General features: G+C 43.1%; 1 protein-coding gene across 7 annotated transcripts in view; it reads left to right on the forward strand.

Annotated features, from left to right (window-relative positions):
* The window catches only part of atg2b (autophagy related 2B), an 84383-nt gene extending 63137 nt beyond the window's left edge, over nucleotides 1-21246 (forward strand). For all 7 annotated transcript variants that reach the window (XM_078561947.1, XM_078561949.1, XM_078561954.1 and 4 more), the window contains 7 exons: nucleotides 88-286; nucleotides 3545-3614; nucleotides 5874-5956; nucleotides 6428-6549; nucleotides 7502-7656; nucleotides 15692-15841; nucleotides 18693-21246. In XM_078561947.1, the coding sequence (XP_078418073.1) occupies nucleotides 88-286; nucleotides 3545-3614; nucleotides 5874-5956; nucleotides 6428-6549; nucleotides 7502-7656; nucleotides 15692-15841; nucleotides 18693-18923 (1010 nt within the window). In that variant the 3' untranslated portion in view covers nucleotides 18924-21246. The remainder of the gene's footprint in view (nucleotides 1-87; nucleotides 287-3544; nucleotides 3615-5873; nucleotides 5957-6427; nucleotides 6550-7501; nucleotides 7657-15691; nucleotides 15842-18692) is intronic.
* Nucleotides 21247-21522: the final 276 nt, after the last annotated feature.

The raw sequence follows: 21522 nt of genomic DNA on the forward strand, positions 1-21522 counted from the left end.
AATTTGTTTGTTTCTCAAAATAAAACACAGGAAAGCAGCGAGTTACCATTCCTGTGTTAATTATACTCCCTTTGTCTTTGTCCCTAGTGAGAAAATCTCCTGGATCAGAAGTCACCGGCAACCTTTCTAAAAATGGAACCAGTCCTGCAGATCATGGCCCCATCATAACTCTCCCAGGTCAGAGCAAACTCAGGCCGGATCCTTTGACCACTGCTAGCAGGGTGCCGGTCAGTGAGCTGGGGGGTCCCTCGCCAGCACCATTCCGAGACCAGCCAATCTTCTTCCGGTGAGCATTACAACAGTCAAAAGCAGCGACAGGCCCTACCTTATACTCTATTATTTGACCACTGGGCCATAAGAGAAAGCAAACCAAGCATTTGTGCTCATTTCTAGGGGGGGGTAGAACTAAAAAATGGAAAAGTTATGTTAAAATTGTTTGGATCTTGTTTACACTACACCTGGAGTACCATAAACAACTCTGGTCAGCGTATTATAATAACATCGGCTCCGGACCCAATGAAATCTCATGGCATCAGATCAAATGTGGGCAAAGAAATCTCCTGCTGATTACTAAATACTGCCCTCCTTCAGCTGATGAATCGGTATCCTCCGTGTTGAACACCACTTGGAGGAAGCAGTGAGGGTGGCAAGGGTTTAGAATGTACTCTGGGTGGGGACTTCAACATCCATCACCAAGAGTGGCTCGATAACACCACTACTGGCCGAGCTGGCCAAGTCCTAAAGGACATTGCTGCTAGTCTGGGTCTGCGGCACGTAGCAAGGGAACCAACAAGAGGGAAAAACATACTTGACCTCATCCTCACCAACCTGCCTGCTGCAGATGCATCTGCCCATGACAGTTATCGGTAGGAGTGACCACCGCACAGTTATTTTGGAGACGAAGTTCTGCCTTCACATTGAGGATGCCCTTCATCATGTTATTGTGGCACTACGACTGTGCTGAATGGGATAGATTTTGAACAGATCAAGCAACTCAAGACTGGGCATCCAGAAGGTACTGCGGGCCATCAGCAGCAGCAGCATATCCCCCACTCTACCATTACCATCAAGCCAGGGATCAACCCTAGTTCAATGAAAAGTGTGGGAGGGCATGCCAGGAGCAACACCAGGCATACCTAAAAATGAGGTGTCAACCTGGTGAAGCTCCAACACAGGACTACTTGTGTGCCAAACAGTATAAGTGGCAAGCAATAGACAGAGCTAAGAGATTACACAACCAATGGATTAGGTCTAAGCTCTGCAGTCCTGCCACATCGAGTCATGAATGGTGGTATACAATTAAACAACTCACTGCAGGAAGAGACTCCACAAATTCCTCATCCTCAATGATGGAGGAGCCCAGCACATCAGTGCTAAAGATAAGGCTGAAGCATTCGCAACAATCTTCAGCCAAAAGTGCCCAGTGGATGATCATCTCGGCCTCCTCCAGAGGTCCCCAGCATTACAGATGCCAGTCTTCAGCCAATTTGATTCATTCCACATGATATCAAGAAACGGCTGAAGGCACTGGATAGTGCAAAGGCTTGGGCCCTGAAAATATTCCGGCAATAGCACTGAACACTTGTGCTCCAGACCTAGCCATGCCCCTAGCCAAGCTGTTCCAGTCTAGCTACAACACTGGCATCTACCCGGCAGTGTGGAAAATTGCCCAGTTATGTCCTGTATACAAAAAGCAGGACAAATCCAACCCGGCCAATTACCTCCCCATCACTCAACTGTCAATCATCAGTAAAGTGATGCAAGGGATCATCAACAGTGCTATCGAATGGCACTTGCTTAACAATAACCTGCTCACTGACGCTCAGTTTGGGATCTGCCAGGGTCACTCAGCTCCTGACCTCATTATAGCCTTGGTTCAAACATGGATAAAAGAGCTGAACTCCCAGGGTGGGGTGAGAGTGACTGCCCTTGACATCAAGGCAGCATTTGATCAAGTGTGGCATAAAGGAGCCCGAGCAAAACTGGAGTCAATGGGAATCAGGGGGAAAACTCTGTTGGTTGAAGTCATGCCTAGCACAAAGGAAGATAGTTGTGGTTGTTGGAGGTCAATCATCTCAGCTCCAGGACATCACTGCAGGAGTTCCTCAGGGTAGTGTCCTCGGCCCAACCATCTTCAGCTGCTTCATCAATGACCTCCCTTCCATCATAAGGTCAGAAGTGGGGAAGTTCGCTGATGATTGCACAATGTTAGCGCTATTAGCGAATCTTCAGACACTGTCCATATCCAAATGCCACATGACCTGGACAATATCCAGGCTTGGGCTGACAAATGGCAAGTAACATTCGTGCCACACAAGTGCCAGGCAATGACCATCTCCAACAAGAGCGAATGTAACCATTGCCCCATGACATTATCATCACTGAATCCTCCAGTATCAACATCCTGGCAGTTACCATTGACCAGAAACTGCACTGGACTAGCCATATAAATACTGTGGCTACAAAAGCAGATCAGAGGCTAGGAATCCTGCGGCAAATAACTCGGCTCCTGACTGCCCAAAGCCTATTCACTATCTATAAAGCATAAGTCAGGATTATGATGGAATAATCTCTCTTGCCTTGATGAGAACAGCTCCAACAACACTCAAAGCAGCTTGAGACCATCCAGGACAAAGCAGCCCGCTTGATTGGCACCCCATCCATAAATATGCACTCCCATGACCACCGACGCACAGTGTGTACTATCTATCAGATGCACTGCAACAATTCACCAAGGCTCCTTAGGCAGCACCTTCCAAACCCACGACAATCATCATCTAGGACAAGGGTAGCAGATAGATGGGAACACCACCACCTGGAAGTTCCCCACCCTCAAGCCACTCAACACCCTGACTTGGAAATATATCACTGTTCCTTCACTGTCACTGGGTCAAAATCCTGGAACTCCCTCCCTATTAGCACTGTGGGTGTACCTACGCCACAGGGACTGCAGCAGTTCAAGAAGGCAGCTCACCACCTCAAGGGCAATTGGGGAATGGCAATGAATGCTGGCCCAGCCAGTGACGCCCATATCCCATGAATGAATAAAAAAGATATGTGTTTGACTGCATGTGTCTTGTAGGTAAAGGACTACAGACTATATCGTTCCAACGTTCACATTCCAACATTCACATTCCAAATGCTTTCTCTTCAGAATATTTATCCCTCTTTCTCCAAATTTCATCCTAACCAGAGTTATAGAGCCTGAGGGTGGAAGTAGCTTCAGAACTGTTATCCCAGGCTAGGAAGGTTTCAGACAGGATTATATGGAAGATTCCTTTGGACTGGGCAGCACTGATACCATATGTTGCCATTCTCATTATGTGTTTCTGCCTTGAGATTAAACAGTCTTGTGGAGGGCCATTCTTTAAGCATTAAAGTAGATCTTTTGCATGTTTGTGTGTGAGAAAGAAAGAGAGAGAGAATCTGCATGTGTTAATAAATACTGAGCATTGGACACAAGGCTTGACTATATCTAAAGCAGACAATTTTCAAAGGCTTCAATTCTATTCACTGACAAAGTGAATTCCTTTCTTCATTCCAGGGAATTTCGCTTCACATCCGAAGTGCCAATCCGGCTGGACTACCACGGCAAGCACATGTCCATGGATCAAGTAAGTTGAGGGAGGTTAGGGACCAATGTCTAGTCAGTGCTGTGTTTGTGTGGTAGAATTTAATCATTGAACGATGTGGAACAAGATCCAATCTTGCATTCCATTGCACTTAAGATTATAATGTATTTTTAATTTGTTTTATTCCAGTAGGGAAGCGTATCCACAGTCAGAGGCCTCATGCCACAACCCTGTTAGATGTAGGTGGCAATTCCTACCCCTCTACTACTACCACCACCCCCTCTTCCCCTCCCCACAGCAAGCAGAGACTCTGTGCCTTCCCCTGCCATCCTCCGTCCTCTTTAGGTGTCAGCCTTGGGTGGAGCAAAAGATGTCACACATTAGAAAGAAAGAACTTATATTTATATACAGATCAGCCTACACCCCATTGAATGGCAGAACAGGCTCAAGGGGCTGAATGGCTTCCTCCTGTTACTATCTTCTCATAGTACCTTTCATGATCTCAGGATATCCCTTAGCACTTTACAGCCATCTTTCAAATGTAGCCACGGTTCTAATGTGGGAAATGTGGCTGCCAATTAGCACACAGCAAGGTCAGCTAAGGCCCTGTGCTAGTCCTTGGAGTGGAGTTCAACCCACAACCTTCTGACTCAACAAGACTGCTACCTACTGAGCCAAGGAAGTAGGTGGAGTGTTGCACCTATTTGAGAGAATGAGTTAGAGTAAGGACATAGACACAGCGGCATAGTGATAATGTCACTGAATTCAATTAATAAAGCTGGAATTGAAAGCTGGTGGTGACCATGAAACTATCATCGGTTGTTGTAAAAACCCATCTGGTTCACAGATGTTCTTTAGGGAAGGAAACCTGCCGTCCTTACTCAGACTGGCCTACATGTGACTCCAGACATACAGCAATGTGGTTGCCTCTTAACTACCCTCTGAAATGGCCTATCAAGCCACTCCGTTCAAGGGCAATTAGAGATGGGCAACAAATTCTGGCCTTGCCAGTGATGCCCATATCCCATGAAAGAATAAAGAAAAAAAAAATCATAGTATGGTCACATCACAGAAGGAGGTCATTCAGCCAGTTGTGTCTGTGCAGGCTCTCTGTAAGAGAGCAAGACAACTAATCTATTCTTCCCCCTTTTCCCTGTAGCCCTGCAAACTATTTCCTCTTCTGATAATTATCCAATTCCCTTTTGAAAGCCTTGATGGAAACTGCCTCTACTATGCTCTCAGGCAGTGCATTCCTGATCCTAACCACTCAATGCATTTAAGGAAAAGATTTTCCTCATGTCTCCTTTGGTTCTTTTGCTTATCATCTTAAATCTGTGCTCTCTGGTTCTCTATTCTTCCACAAATGGGAACAGTTTCTCACTATCTACTCCTTACGGACCGCTCGTGATTTTGACACCTCTGTCAAATCTCCTCTCAACCTTCTCTTTCCTCAGGAGAACAGCCCTAGCTTCTCCAATTTATTCACATAACTAAAGCCCCTCACACCTGGCCCATTCTTGTAATTTTTTCCTAAAGTGCAGTGCCCAGAATCGGACACATTACACCAGTTGAGACCAACCCAATGTTTTATAAAGGTTCATTATAACCTCCTTGCTGTTGTACTCAAACTAAAACTCAGCAGGTCTGACAGCATCTGTGGAGAGAACGAAAGAGTTAACGTTTTGAGTCCATGTGACTCTTCCTCAGAACAAGAAGCACTTTTTGTTTTTGTTTCAGATTTCCAGCATCCGCACTATTTTGCCTTTATTTTTGCTTTTGTACTCTGTGCCTCTATTTATAAAACCCATAGTTCCGTATGCCTTATTATCCTCTTTTTCAACCTCCTCTGCCACCTTCAACGATTTGTGCACATATAGCGCCAAGTCCGCATATAGAATTGTGTTCTTTATTTTATGTTACCTCACCTCGTTCTTCATACCAAAATGTATCATGTTCGTTCTAACTGTGAATTTTGTATTTGTTTAATTGCTGATCAGAGTGAGGCTGGAAGCAGATGTCTTGCCCTATTGTTGAGGCAGAGAGATGTGAACTGTACCCGCAGTCACTGGGGAAAGCTCAGGAACATAGGAGCAGGAGTCGGCCATTCAGCCCATCGAGCCTGCTCCATCATTCAGTACGATTATGGCTGGCCATCCACTTCAATGCCTTTTCCCCACACTATCCCCATATCCGTTTGTGTCATTGGTATTTAGAAATCTTGTTCCGGGGCCTTGTGAAAACGGTTTTGAGTTTGACGCAGCCTGATCACAAAGCTCTTGTCTACCTATTTCTGTATTACAGGGCACCTTAGCAGGGATCCTAATTGGACTGGCTCAGCTGAACTGCTCCGAGTTGAAGTTGAAGAGATTGTGTTACAGACATGGGTAAGAGTACATTCATTCCAAATAATGTCCCTTGGTTCTCATACCCTCTTCATCATTCTGAATTTGTCTGGCTGTGCCTGGATCTGCCACTTGGGTGGCAGCAAAACAACAACTCTTCTGGCTCCCTCTTGAGGTTATGGGGGTGGGGGGAGATGAGGCTAGTGACTCCCTATGGGTACCCTTCCAGATCCCTGTGGGTTGCCCCTCAGAGCAGGCTGTTCTCACTGTGGTATTAGTCAGTAACTATGCAGTGGTGGAAGCATTGTGGGATCAAGAGGTCACAACGTCATCTTGAGGTCAGCCAATGCGGCTTTGAAGGTCCAGGTGACCTCCAGGTTCAGCCTGTGATTCCATCCAAATCCAATTGGGTATCTCAGCATTCCTCATTCCGAGCTCAGTCCCCTTCCTGTGAAGGTTCAAGTTTCACATCCACTGAGCTCCACCATTGAACCTGTGCGGTCTTCTCTGCAGATTGCTGGGAATGGACAAGCTTATCTCCTATGCATTGAACGAATGGCTGACTGACATCAGAAAAAATCAGCTGCCCGGTATTCTCGGAGGCGTTGGACCCATGCACTCCTTGGTGCAGTTAGGTGAGTATTGTGATGCAAAGAACACTAAATAGCTCATAATGTCGGACAGATCATAAGTGGTTCCTTATTTTGAGGTCCAAGGAACTAACTATCCCTTGAGTTAGTCACTGTTGTCTGTTTTCAGTTCACACCCCATGACACTGAAACAATCACTAATGTTATAGTAATAAATGGATTCAAACTACAGGAACAGATTTATTACTAGAATATTAACTCTGAGCTAACAAATAATTAATTTGTAATTAAAATCATTCTTTAAAGAATTTAAGCATTTTAATTTTACCTGTTCTGAAAGTGGCAAGTGACATTTGTGCCAGGCAATGATCACCTCCAACATAAGAGAATCTAACCACCAGTTCTTGATACCCATTGTCATTACCATCTCTGAATCCCCTTATGTCAACATTCTGTGGGTTACCATTGACCAGAAACTGAACTGGACCAGCCATATAAATGTTGTGGCTACAAGAGCAGATCAGAGGTTGGGAATTCTGTGTCAAGTAACCCACCTCCTGAGTCCCCAAAGCCTTCTGCCATCTACAGGGCACAATTCAGGAGTGTGATGGAATATTCCCCATTTGCTTGGATGAGTGCAACTCCCTCAACACTTATGAAGTTCGACACCATCCAAGACAAGCAGCCCACTACATTGACACACAGTGTTGTATTCTTTGTGACAAGGAGATAGGGGAATGATAATCAATCAGAGAGAGTCAACCTGCACGCGAAGCAGTGTGAATTTACAAAGGGGATGTATAATTTGCCTTTCTTTTATGGATTGTATAAAGCTGTACAATTCGTAGCTAATCATATAGTGATTGGAGAGGGGGTTTGGATAAATATTCCATTTCATTCGGGGTGAGTGGGAAAAATTTTAAGCTCTGCAATAAATGGGAAATGGTTACAGAATATTCAACCAAGTGTGTTAATGACTTTCTGTTTCTTTGATTAGTACAAGGGCTGAGGGACCTGGTCTGGCTGCCCATAGAGCAGTATCGCCGCGATGGACGCATTGTGAGAGGCCTCCAACGAGGAGCAGCCTCATTCGGGACCTCCACTGCCATGGCCGCCCTAGAGCTGACGAATCGACTCGTACAGACTATACAGGTAACACAGATTGTTTACAGCAGGAGAGGGCCCTGGGAACTGACTGTTATTTGTCATCACTCTCTCTGATTCCACCAATCACACTTTTCTGTGGCACATCTAGTTGTTGAAGCAATGAATTGCATCGTTTTTTTTCATTTGTTTTTGGTGGGGGTGGGGCATTGCTGATAAAATTGACAATTATTACCCATCTCTAGTTGCCCTAAGTTGAGTGTCTTGTTTAGACACTCAATTAAGCCAATTAAGAGTCAACTGCATTGGTGTGAGACTGCAGTAACATAACAGCCAGACTGGTTAAACAGGGGTAGGTTTCCTTCCTGAAAGGACATTAATGAATCAGTTGGGTTTTTATGACAATCTGACAGCTTCCTGGTCACTCTTACTGAGGCCACCTTTTCCTTTCTAGATCTTTTACACCGAATTGAAATTTTTAAAACAGACAACAATGTGACTTGAAGTCAGATTTTCTGAATTAGTGTAGGCCCCTGTAATATCAGTGAAATACTCTACTGAATTTGTATGTATGTAAATACCCTGTAATTAAAATCATATTTTCGTGTATTAAGTATTTTATACCCTCCTGATGGTGTGGGTCCAGTAGTGCAATAGATTCTCTCATTGAAGGGAATTGGGTAATTTTTGCTGAAGTGAGGCACATTGGTTTGTTAAAATCCAGACCTTACTGGTCGATTGTTCTCAAACCTTATTTACCTTATTGTTTAATAATTGTCTGCACAATTTTAAATAGTTAATTAGGCCTGGTTATCATAGAACTCAGGATTACAGACTTTATACTCTCAAGCCCAAAACAAGCAGCAAGAAGCAGTGACAATTCGGGGCCATAAACGCGGCAAGAGTTCAGAGCCATAAAAATGGCGAGAGACAGCAAGAGCTTGGGCCATGAAAGCAACAAGAGTTCAGGGCCAGCTTATGGAGCTTGTGGACAGTCAGAGCCAAGTTTGGAAACAAAAATCGGGATTTGACATCACAGGAAAGTCCTAAGTTGAGTTGAGGTGTGTATTGCTGCTTAGGGACTGATTCTAAACAACTGGCAGATTAAAAATGATAGTAGTAGCAAGGGTAACTAATAAATAAAGAAATGGCAGGGTTGCTCCAACCTTGACAGTGCTCATCCTGTGCTATGTGGGGACTTCCAGGATATGTCCTGGATAACCATTTGTGCAGGAAGTGTTGTCAGCTGCAGCAGTTTGATCTCTTGAACTTGAGCAACAGCTGGCATCACTGCAGTGTACTTGTAAGGTCAAGGGCTTTGTGGATAGCACATTTATAGAAACGGCCGCCCCACAACATAAGGGTGTACAGGAAGGGAGGGAATTGGTGACCACCAGGCAGTCAGAAAGGAACAGGCAGGTAGTGTAGGAGTCTCCTGAGTGCATCCCACTCTCCAACTAGTATTCAGCTCTGAATATTGATGAGAGTGATGGTTCATCTGGGGAGTGCATCCAGAGCAAAGTCCATGGCAACACAGGTGGCTCAGCCCTACCAGGGGGTACAAGGAAGATGGGAAGAGCTATAGTGATAGGTGATTCAATAGTTAGGAGAATAAACAGGTGTTTCTGTGGCCACAGATGTGAATCCAGGATGGTGTGTTGCCTCTGGGGCCAGGGTCAAAGATGTCACTGAGCGACTGCAGAGCATCCTGAGGAGGGAGGGTGAACAGCCAGCAATTTTGGTCCACATTGGTATGAACAACATTGGTAGAAAGAGTGATGTGGTCCTGCAGTCAGATTTTAGGGAGCTGGGTAGAAAATTAGTGAGCAGGAACTCAAAAGTAGCAATCTCTGGATTACTCACAGTGCCACACACAAGTGAGTATGGAAATAGGAAGATTAAGCAGATGTATGTGTGGTTGGAAAGATGGTGCAGGAGGAAGGGCTTTAGATTCTTAGGGCATTGGTACTCGGCCTTGGGGAGATAGGACTATACAATCCCTAAATAGAGCTGGGACTGAGTTCCCTGTGGGCTATTTCGCTAGTGCTTTTTGGGAGGGTTTAAATGAACTTGGCAGGGGCGTGGAAGCCAAGAGATAATATCAGAGAGGAATTCCAAGATGCACAGAATACTGGGAGAGAGAGTCTGCACTAGAATAAGTTAATAGGTGAGGTCAGAGTAATGGAGAAAGTAGTGAGCTCTAAGTCAGAGTTACTGTGCATGCATGGAGTGCAGATATGATTGGATACAAGGTATTCGGGAAAGATAGGAAAGGAAGAAAGGAGGAGGAATGGCGATATCGCTTAAGGAGAACATTGCAGTGCTGGAGAGAGAGGACATCGCAGAGAGATCAAGGACAGAATCTATTTGGAACAAAAAAGGTGCAATTACATTGCTCGGTGTAGTCCATAGGCCACTAACTAGAGGGAAAGTTGTAGAGGAATGTTATGGCACAGCTGATGGTAAATGCTGAGCTGCTCAAATCCCAAAGGGAAAATTGAAACAACTGCCACAACTGTTTTGCAATTTGTATAAATTTCGAGATCCGTGCCTTGAATTCAGTAGTAATAGGACCACCAAGTCTTATAGGTTTCTTACAAAACTAAATTAAACCTTTATTAATAGAAGAAATGATTTTAAGCACACACATGGATCTACAAATTATTACTATGATAACTTGAAAATCCCCTAGTTAATCTAACTCCCAGTTAAACTTTGGTTAAGGCAATAGTAAGACACACAGATTTTAAAAGACCCAGGCAAAGAAACACAATACCCTGAACAATCCAATTCGAAGTGAGTTTTCTTAACTTCAGCTCTTTGTAGTCAGCAGCTTGAGGTGTAGATGCTGGAGGTTTTTCACACTTGTAAGATCTTAGAATGCCTGCCCTTACGCACAGCATTTGCTCCTGTATACATATTTTCCCCTTTGAATGCAAATTCCCATTGTTTCACTATGTGTTTGGACTTTACCTCTCTGATAATAATCTCGCATAGTAACAATTTTTACCAGTAATCTTTGGAAAAAGTAAACACAGTGTTTCTGAACTTCACCTGGCTAGGTGACACATTTCACCCCTCCTTTGAAATCAATCTAGTCTGGTTTATTTAAAAATGCAAATGTTCCCTTTACACCTCAGAGTCATAGAGGTCTACAGCACAGAAAAAGGCCCTTTGGCCCATCGAGTCTGCGCCAGTCAAACAAGTACCTAACTATTCTAATGCCATTTTCCAGCACTAGGCCCATAGCCTTGTATGCCATGGCATCGCAAGTACACATCCAAATACTTCTTAAATGTTACGAGGGTTTCTGCCTCTACCACCCTTTCATGCAGCAAGTCCCACATTCCCACCACCCTCTGGGTGAAAAAATTCTTCCTCATATCCCCTCTAAACCTCCTGCCCCTTACCTTAAATCTATGCCCCTGGTTATTGATCCCTCCACCAAGGGGAAAAATTCCTTCCTGTCTACGTCTATGCCTACACCTATGTCTACCTACATAACATTTCAAACCTCGCTTATCTTCCAATACATCAAAGCCTTCAGAATAGCTGCCTTTAATTCAATGAAGTCACGTGCATGCACTCGCGCGCACACAGACACAGACCCCACTATTATTCTACTTTACAATAAATTCCAATAAAATTATGAGAATTATTATATCTTCCTGACAAGGAACAAATTTGCAAGGAAATTACAGAGGGGTACAAAAATTATAGAGTAGCTATAATGGGGAACTTTGATTTTCCCAGTCTATATTTGAATAATTAATGTAAAGGGTAGTGAGGGGAAAGAGTTCCTAGAATGTGTTCATGAAACTTTTCTTCAGTATGTTTCCAGTCCAATGAGAAAGGAGGCATTGCTAGAACCTGATTCTTGGGAATGAGGTGGACCAAATGGATCAGATATCTGTAGGAGAGCATTTTAGCGGAAAATGATCATTGTATCATAAGGTTTAGGCTGGCTATGGAGAAAGAACAATCCAGAGTAAGAATAATTAACTGGGGGAAAGCCAACTTCAGTGCGATAAGAATAGATCTGGGCCGAATAAACTGGAGTCAAAGGTTGGCAGGGAAAATGGTAGTTGAGCAATGGGCTACCTTCAAAGAAGTAGTATTCCAGGCAAAGTTGAGGTAAATTCCTTTGAAAGGGAAAGATAGGGCAAACAAATCCAGAGTTCCCTGGATGACAAAAGAGATATAAATGAAAGTAAGGAAGAAAAAGTGTGCTTATGACAGGTGTCAGGTAGAAAATATGTTTGAAAATCAAACTGAATATAGAAAGTTCAGAAGGAGGTTAAAAAAAGAGAGAAGCAAAGAGCAAGTATGAAAAGAGACTGGCAGTTAACATAAGAGGATATCCTAAAGTTTTCTATAGGCATAGAAACAGTAAAAGGGTGGTAAAAGGAGGAGTAGGACCAATTAGGGACCACAAAGGGGAATTGCACATGAGGGCAGAGGGTCTAGGTGAGATATTGAATGAATACTTTGCATCTGTCCATACCAAGGAAGAAGATACTAACCAGGTCATAGTGAAAGAGGAGGTAATTCAGACGTTTGAAGCGGTTAAAATTGATGAGGAGGAGGTATTGGAAAGGCTGTCTATACTTAAAGTTGATAAAGCACTGAGGAAGTGAGAGTGGAAATTACGGAGACACTGCCATGATTTTTCAGTCTTCCTTAGACTTGGGGGCGGTGCCAGAGGACTGGAGAATTGCAAACATTACACCTTTTTTTGAACAAGGGTGTAAAGATAAGCCCAGCAACTACAGGTTAGCCAGTTTACCTTTGGGGAGAAACTTCTAGGAACAGTAATTCAAGACAAAATTAATAGTCTCACGGACTATTGTGGGCTGATTAAAGAAAGCCGTCATGACCGCCTTGATGGCAAATATTGTTGAACCAACTTGCTGGAGTTTTTCGAAGAAGCAACGGAGAGGGTTGACGAGGGCAATGCAGCTGATGTGGTGTACATGGACTTCCAAAAGACGTTTGATACAGTGCCATACAACAGATTTGTGAGAAAAGTTATATCTCATTGTATAAAAGGGACAGTAGCAACATGGATATGGAATTGGCTGAGTGACAGGAAACAGAGAATAATGGTTAATGGATGTTTTTCAGGCTGGAGGAAGATTTGTAGTGGAGTTCCCCAGGGGTCGGTATTGGGACCCTTGCTTTTCCTGATGTATATTAATTACCTAAACCATGGTGTACAGAGAACAATTTCAAAGTTTGCAGATGATGGGGAACTTGGAAGCATTGTGCACTGTGAGAATGATAATGTAGAACTTCGAAGGGACATAGGTTTGTCTGTTGGGTGGACAGGTAGCAGAAGAAGTTCAATGCAGAGAAATGTGAAGTGATTCATTTTGGTAGGAACATGGAGAGACAATAAAAAATAAAGGGTACAATTCTAAGGGGGTGCAAGAGCAGAGGGACATGGGTGTATGTGTGCATAAATCATTGAAGGTGGCAGGGCAGGTTGAGAGAGTGGTTAATAGAACATACAGTACCCTAGACTTTGTTAATAGTGGCATAGAGTGCGAAAGCAAGGATGTTATGTTGAACTTGTATAGGACACTAGTTCAGCCTTAGCTGGAGTATTGCGTCCACTTCTGGGTGGCGCATTTTAGGGAGGATATGTATGCATTGGAGAGAGTGCAGAAAAAATTCATGAGAATAGTTCCAGGGATGAGGAACTTCAGTGATGAAGATAGATTGGAAAAGTTGGGACTGTTTGCCTTGGAGAAGAGGAGGCTGAGAGGAAATTTGAGAGAGGTATTCAAAATCATGAGGGGTCTGGACAGAATAGATGAGGAGAAACTGTTCCCATTCATGAAAGGATTGAGAATGAGAGGGTACAGATTTAAAGTAATTGGTAAAAGAAGCAAAGGCACTGAGGAAAAAAATTTTCATGCAGTGATTGGTGAAGGACTGGAATTGACTGCCTGAGAGTGAGGTGGAGGCAGGTTCAATTGAAGCATTTAAAACGGAATTAGACTGTCTCTCTGCCCCCCTCTCTCCCTCCATCTCTGTTTGTCCCTCTGTCTCACCACCACCTTCTGAAGGGCAAATAGGGATGGTCAATAAATGTGAACAAATAAAAAAAACCACTGGGTCTAACTGGAACACACCAACTGCAGAGATCTGCCCGATTCACCCCGCACCAAGGATCAAACCTGGAACAATTTGCTCTGAATGGCATTGCACCACAATCTTTTTTTTTATTTGTTCATGGGTTCTGGATTTTGCTGCCTGGGCCAGCATTTATTGCCCATCCCTAGTTGCCCTTGAGAAGGTGGTGGTGAGCTACCTTCTTGAGCTGCTGCAGTCCATGTGGTGTAGGTACACCCACAGTGCTGTTAGGGAGGGAGTTCCAGGATTTTGACCCAGTGACAGTGAAGGAACCATCTACAAAACTCAGGAAAGCTAATGAGCAGCTTAAAAAAAACCTGACAGCCCAGCAACTGTAAACAAAGACTGCCTAGTACAGAGAGGTGACAATCCCAGTCATTAACTGAAGAGTTTTGGCAGAGTAAATAATGGGAAACTGTTTCCAGTGGTGGGAGGGTCAGTAACCAGAGGATGGGGATTTAAGGTAATTGACAGAAGAACCAGAGGCAAGATGAGAATTTTTTTTTACGCAGCGAGTTGTTGTGATCTGGAATGTGCTGACCGAAAAGGTGATAAAAGCAGATTCAATAGTAAGTCTTGAAAGGGAATTGGATAAATACTTGAAGGAGAAAAAATTGCAGGGCTGTGGGGAAAGAGCGGTGGGAATTGGGACTATTTGGATAGCTCATGGATAGTGGTACAGGAATGGCCTTATTCTGTTTTTCATGCTACAAGTGGGACTGGACCCAATACTTTTGCCACCAGCTTCTTTAAACTCCCAACTGACTGCAGAAAGTGCTATCACAATGAGGTTTTATTTTAAGCATGTTATCCATTCTTGCAGTGTAGACCTACCCCTCCAGCTTCCGAAATCCATCGCAAGCCAATGTGTGTGCGTGGCCCTGACTGTTAAAATAACTCCTTTATTGTTTTAACAGCAGATTCGAAAATCTAGAGAAGTTATAACATGTCTGACAATTAACTGCACTTATTATTGTTCTAAAACATTCACTTTAGAACTACATGCAGAGCAGTTTACACAGCCTGCATCTGGAAACCAGTGCTTAAAGAACTTCCCATGATTAGTGAGCAATCGCTGATCCAAAATATTGACAGTGCTGTGCCTTGAAGAAAGCAAAAATTCCTAACTGAGCTTTGCTTTGTACCTGTCCTTTGTACTATTTGAGAAACAAGCTTTCATTATCTAATTCTTGCTGAGCTTAACTTTGTTGGGTGTTTTATTACCCAATGGCCACTGGACATATAACAATAGAGGTCTCACGTTCTGGTTAATATCCTGGTGAATTGTCCTGCCACATTGTTGACGGTTTCATCCTTCATCAATCTATGTTTCTGATCTTTGCTCTTCCTGAACAATGTTTTTTTTTCTCCTGGACTGTTGTTATGATCAAAAATAAGATTTCACCATTCACAGGTCAAGCCAAATATGATTTACTCACATGGCTTAATCATAATTGTTACTTTAGCTGTTTTGTTCAGTAAATCCAGTAGATAGATTTCTTTACTCCGTCAGCGGTTAGATTGTGGAACTTGCCACTGTAGGAAGGGTTGAAGCAAATAGCTTAGATACTTTCAAAAACTAGAAACTAGATGAGTACATGAGGGAAAAGGGAATAGAAAGATATACTGAAAGGCTGAGATAAAACAGGTGGAAGGTGAGGAGGCCATGTGGAGTATAAACATCAGCACAGTTTGGGCCTGGTATTCTGTTTTCTGTGCTGTTTATTTTTTGTGGTTCAGTGCATGCACCAAAATGTTACTTCTACTGAATACTGCCACTTCTTCACATTGGTGGGGATGCTTAAAATGTGCACATAATTTGAGTCTGTCAGGCACCAAACGAGCAGCAAGAACAGAAACCTTTAAACACAGACTCTCTGCACAAAATTCAGACAGTCGGCAACTGTACACACAGACTGCAGATGTTTTGTTTTGACTTTGGCAGGCAGCAGCTGAGACAGCCTATGACATGGTTTCCCCGGTTCCTACTACACCTACTTTGATGAAGACCAAGCGCATCTCTCAACACCGATTGGCCCATCAACCTGTCGATCTACGCGAAGGAGTGGCTAAGGCGTATGATGTAGTGAAAGAGGTGAGGTGACAGTGTTTTCTAAGTTATGGCAGTAATTTGTATCTGTTGGTATAACCCAGAACTACAATTAAATGTGTTGCAATAACATGGATAATGTTATCATCAGAAAATCCCTATCCTCTCACTTCAATGTAGACATGTGGACCAAAGCGACGGAGACGTCTGGTCAATCACCTTTATCACGAAAATATAAACCAAAGATAAGCAGTACTTGAAATAGTCATCTTAATACTCATGTTGGGAGTTTGTGAACTAGGCCCTCTAACTGCTTGCTGTATCTCCAAGACAGTTAGAGCCCCATAGTTCACTGGTGTTGCTGTATCTTTGCACAGTTTAGTACATAGGCAGACTCACAGTAAGCAAGGCTAGAAGGCAAGCCACTCGCAGTATGTAAGTACGCCCTCAATAGCTAGGCAATTAAGCTAATGCAGGCAATAAGGTTAAAATGCAGGCAAAATGAGTATGTAAATATGCCAGTAATTCAAAAGGTTAGTATGTAAGTACGCCCTCAGTCACCTTTCCCTTCTCACTCACATGCACTGTGGCTCAATCAGTTAATTAGCCTTTCTCTCACTTGAACATCTGCTCAGCTCTTAATTCTCATAGAACATAAAGAATAGGAGCTGGAAAAGACCATTTAGTCTTGCTGCACCATTCAACAAGACCATGGCTGATCATCTATCTCAACTCTATCTTCTAGCTCTATCCCAATATCCCTTAGTTCCCAAAAATCCATCAATCTCTGTCTTGAATATACTGATGACGAGCACCCACAACCCTCTAAGGTCGAGAATTCCAAAGATTCACAACCCTCTGAGTGAAAAAATTTCTCCTCACCTTAGTGTCAACTGTGGCTCAGTGGGTAGCACTCTTGCCTCTGAGTCAGAAGGATATGAGTTCAAATCCCACCCAAGAACTTGAGCACAAAAATCAAGGCTAACACACCAGTGCAGCATTACTGTTTGAGGTGCCAACAATGAGATGTTAAGCTGAGGGCCCTGTCTGCCCATAAAAGGTCCCATGGCACTCTTGAAGAAGAGCACGAGGGTTATCCCCAGTGTCCTGGCCAATGTTTATTCCTCAGTCAGCATCACAAAAACAGATTATCTGGCCATTATCACATCGCTGCTTGTGGGAACTTGCTGTCTAAATTGGCTGCTGCATTTTATTACAACAGTGGCTACACTTCAAAAATAATTCATTGGCTGTATAGCACTTTTGAGATGCCCACTGGTCATTAAAGGCTCTATAAATGTAAATTCCTTTTTTACCTTTTCTCATCTCAGTCTGAAATGGCCTACCTCTTATCCCAAGATTGTGATCCCATCCCCCATCTCAGTTCTAGACTCCATCTTTCTTGTCATCTCATTGTAGAACTGTTTCTGCCTGAATTTCTCAACGATATACTCCCAGTACTCAAAGCATTCGCCCACCTTGCAAAACCTAAAATCGCCATCACTATTATTCTATTTTACTTAGTATTCCCAGCACTTCCTCATAATCCCAGGTCCAGTGCCAGGGAGTGTTCACACCAGGTAACAGACAGCTGAGTGATTTAGAACATAAGCATGTTTAGGAACAGACAAAGGTCATTAGGCTGAATAATCCTCTCTCCTGTCATGAATCAACGGTCCTTCTCCCCATATCCCTCAATTCCTATGACCCACCTTCTCCCTATATCTCTCAGTTCCCACAACCCATCTTCTCCCCATATCCCTCAATCCCCACCGACCCACCTCCTCCCCAAACCCCTTGTCACGAAACGATCATATTTTTCATAATATTGTTGGGGGATGTTGTAAAATAGGCTTGCGCCTCTGTGTGTGTGTGGATAGTCCTGTCTGTGTGGCTGATTTAATTAAATTAGAGATGGATAGACTGTAAGGTAGAAATTATCAAGAGTTATGTGTAAAAAGGGCATTTGAAATGCTAATGAGTGAACGAGGGTAAAGTCAACAGATAGGGTGTGAATGAAATTTGCATTTTAAGATAAATGGAAGGGTGTTTGGTTTTCAAAGAGACATGGTAGGATGTTTACAACTAGCAAGATAAATAAGGTAGGTTATTACGTTGATTTTTCCCAAAAGTGCTGACCGCAATGACAACATAAAAGATTTTTATATTATGGGAAAAGTAAATTCCAAAGATGATGGCAATTTCAGATTAAAGAGGAAGAAATATATTTAAAGAAGGATTGGAAGGCTATGTGGGTGGCCACGTAATATCTGAAAGGTACACCAGGTGAAACAGACTTGGGGTAAAACCTCTAGCCACTTTGCAGAAGTCTGGTGTTCCAGTAACCAAAGTTGTGTTCAAAGCCATTGGAATTCCACTGTCGAGTGGGTGCTTGTGGTAACCTTGCTGGATTATCTCTATATATTTAAAATCTATTTTGAGCTGTTGCCTTAAAAGGGGTGTGTAGTTGGGAGTATGGTTAACTAGGAATTTTGGGAATTGTTATAATATTAAGTAACTGTGTAATTGTAATCTTGTGTATGTGTTTTATTCTTTTCTTTTGTTAATGTTTTAATTTAATGTTTAAAATCTCTAAAGGTGTTAGTGGACTCCTTACTTCTGAATTCAGTGCACAAATCTTCTTGTAATAAATACAAATGCAAAACCATTGTGATAGTATGGCCAAGTTTCCCTTGTGGATTTGGTCAGCCTGGCAAATACCACCTACAGTATCATAACACCCTGAATCCCTACAGACCCACCTCCTCCCCATATCCCTCAACCCCATGGAGGTTTCCAATTTGAAAGGGCCAAGGCTGTGTAAGATTTTAACAAGAACTGTCTCTTCCCTTGGTGTGATCTTTCAGTGATTAGTTGTTCTGTGTTTTATGTGCAGGGATTCACAGACACAGCTCATATCATCTATGAGACTGCAACACGGGAGCATGAGCAGAGGGGTATGACGGGGGCAGTGGGAGGCGTGTTGCGGCAAATCCCGCCAGCAGTGGTGAAACCGTTAATCGTGGCGACAGAGGCCACCTCCAATGTTCTCGGTGGAATGCGAAACCAGATCCAACCGGATGCCCGTCAGGAAGAGTCCCAGAAGTGGCGTCTCGGCGACCAGTAGCCATACAGAAACTTCAATTTCTTGGGAAAGAGGAAAAGAAACATTAATGAAGCCTTGAGATCCTGGTGCTTGGACCCAGCTGGGAGTCACTATGCACCACACTTTCCTGCCTGTATATTTTGGTCTCACTTAGTTCTGTGAAGTTAAAAACAAAACAAGCAATGTCCATAAGATGAGCTGTAGCTTTAAATAAGTTGACTGATCTGGTGGCTGCATAGAATATTCCCTGGTTTATTTTAGAGATGGCATGGAGATATATTTTTGCAAAACAACATTGAATGGTGTGACTGCCTCAGTGAGGATTCTGCTGCTCCTCTCAGTTCAGTAACATTGTGGGATTGAGACCATTATCGAATGGATAAACTGAGGATTGCACGCCCACAAGCTGCGAGGAATGTCTTGTGGCTTTTTTCTTGCATTGACTTAGAAGCATGGGTGCCAGTTATTCTTCTCTCATTCTAGCCCAGATGCCTGTGACTGCCATGTCCCCCAAACCTGCTTAACAACCTGCAACTTCCCATGGTTCTCAAGCCCATTGTTCAGGCTCTTAATGACTCAAAACAGAATAGGCTTTCTGTTGCTATGCACTGTTTAATCAGCTATTAGACAATCTGAGGAATGTGTTGCTTAGATCTTTTGCTGCAAAGGATTTGGATTGAATTACAGGTGTGTAGTAAATTCCTCATTCTTATCTCTTCTCTAATGGCGTCATGTGCCCCGGTACTGCAGTGACAAAGCAGCTCCAGCACATTGAAAAGATAGGTAACGCAAGTCACACAGCTTGAGCAGTTGCAATATTGATCGGAGCTTGGGACCAAGTTGTCTGAACACCTTGAGAGGTGAAAAATATAAAAACTCATATGTATGTTTTGGGGGGGTTTTGGCAGAGAGAGGAAATGAGGGGAGGGACATATGACTGTCCAGTAGCTGCCAATACAAAATGTTCTGGTTCTCTTGGGGAAACGTCACCATTCTCGAGCCTCTGCCATGAGTTGCCCTCAATCAGCTGTGGAAACATTAGCTTCCCCCATATTATGGCAGGAAACGAGCACTGTACCATTTACATTTATTATATCCCAAGGCATCATTCGTATCTGCCCCATGCAACCAAGCGCAAGCTCACATTCAGCATCCAGTGTACCTGGGAATGTTCTCTCAGTATTGAAAGTTTAATACCCTTTCCTCCCTTGCAACAAATTAAAGCAAATTAAACCTGTAATAGAAGCAACAGGGAGTGAACTTGGCAGAGGAAGGGCTGAGTTTCCCATAGGAACTGGGGTAAATGGTGACGGTGTTTCAGGCCCTTGACATCCTAGAATTTCCTCATTTCAATTTTTTTTACCTTCAGTGTAAAACTATGTTGCATTAGTAATCTGGTGTCAGACAGCTAAACCTGTTGCTCTCTCCATTACCTGTCTGCACTTAGATTAACCCACTGAGAAGGAGCTGATACAGCTGCCTGGTAACTAATCGGCATATCCTTCAGATGGACTTCCCTTCATAATACAGTGCAGAGAAAGGTCGCTTCCTGCTCTTCAACCGTAGCATTTTGTAGGAGAGAGAGAGAGAAAGATAAATTATTTTATTATTTGATATTTTTTGGTGCTATCGATTTCCTTCGGCCAGCATTGGGTTGAAAAGGAAGAGTGGCAGGTGACCAGTACTGTTAGGGACGTAGAGCGTAGACACGGGTTAGGAGCAATTGTCCAATTAATTCTCACTCCTGCACCCCTACTGGCTGGATTATTATTCTCCTCTCTACCTGCTCCCGTCAATAGGGCCTGTTGCCCAGAAGGCTTTTCCCTAAATTAAAGGTGCAGCATACTGCTCGCAGTTGCCATTATGATCCGGAGTATTGTTTTTAAAAATTGCTCGGCAAAAGCAGAACCTAGGATGGGATATGGTTGGAAAACCACCTCATTCCCTGCCACAGAGAACATTTTTTAAAAATGTAGAGTAAGAATTAGAAACCTGACTAACTGACCCGAACTTATGTATTGCACTTGCTTTTCAAAACTTGCTGTTAAAAATTAACTTCCTTGCATTGTCACTGTGGTCTGTGGATACTGCTGCAAATACTGAGTCGGATTGTTAACATTTTTGTTGCTTTGTATAAATTTTTAATTTCTTTTGTACAGCAGGTTATAAAACCTTTTGTGAGTTTACTTAGAATTTCCTGTTACCATAACAACTGTACATATTTCTGAATAATGTTGCTGTGGGTGTATCATAGCGATGGTTATGAAGGAATGTACCATAGTCAATGTACTTAAAAAAGGGAAGAAAATAAATAATGCACAGTCTTGTGTGTATGTGTACATTATCCTGCTTTGCTGTCTGTTGCCTTGCATAGTGACAGATTAAGTTATACTGCTTTGAATGACACACTAATGCTTCAGCTCCTGGGTCTGACACAGCAACTCAGAGGTAATCTTCCCAGATTCCCAGAGGCTGGGCATCAGGAAGACCCAGTCACCTCCAGTAAGTACAAGATTAGAGCAGTTTCACAGGCGACATTATACGTTATGGGTTACGGAGCAGAAGGAGACCATTCAGCCCACTGTGCCTGTTGTGAAAGATTTAAAGTATCTTCGGGTCT

This window comes from Cetorhinus maximus, chromosome 18 (assembly GCF_964194155.1).
Source record: "Cetorhinus maximus chromosome 18, sCetMax3.hap1.1, whole genome shotgun sequence".
In the NCBI taxonomy this organism is placed as follows: domain Eukaryota; kingdom Metazoa; phylum Chordata; class Chondrichthyes; order Lamniformes; family Cetorhinidae; genus Cetorhinus; species Cetorhinus maximus.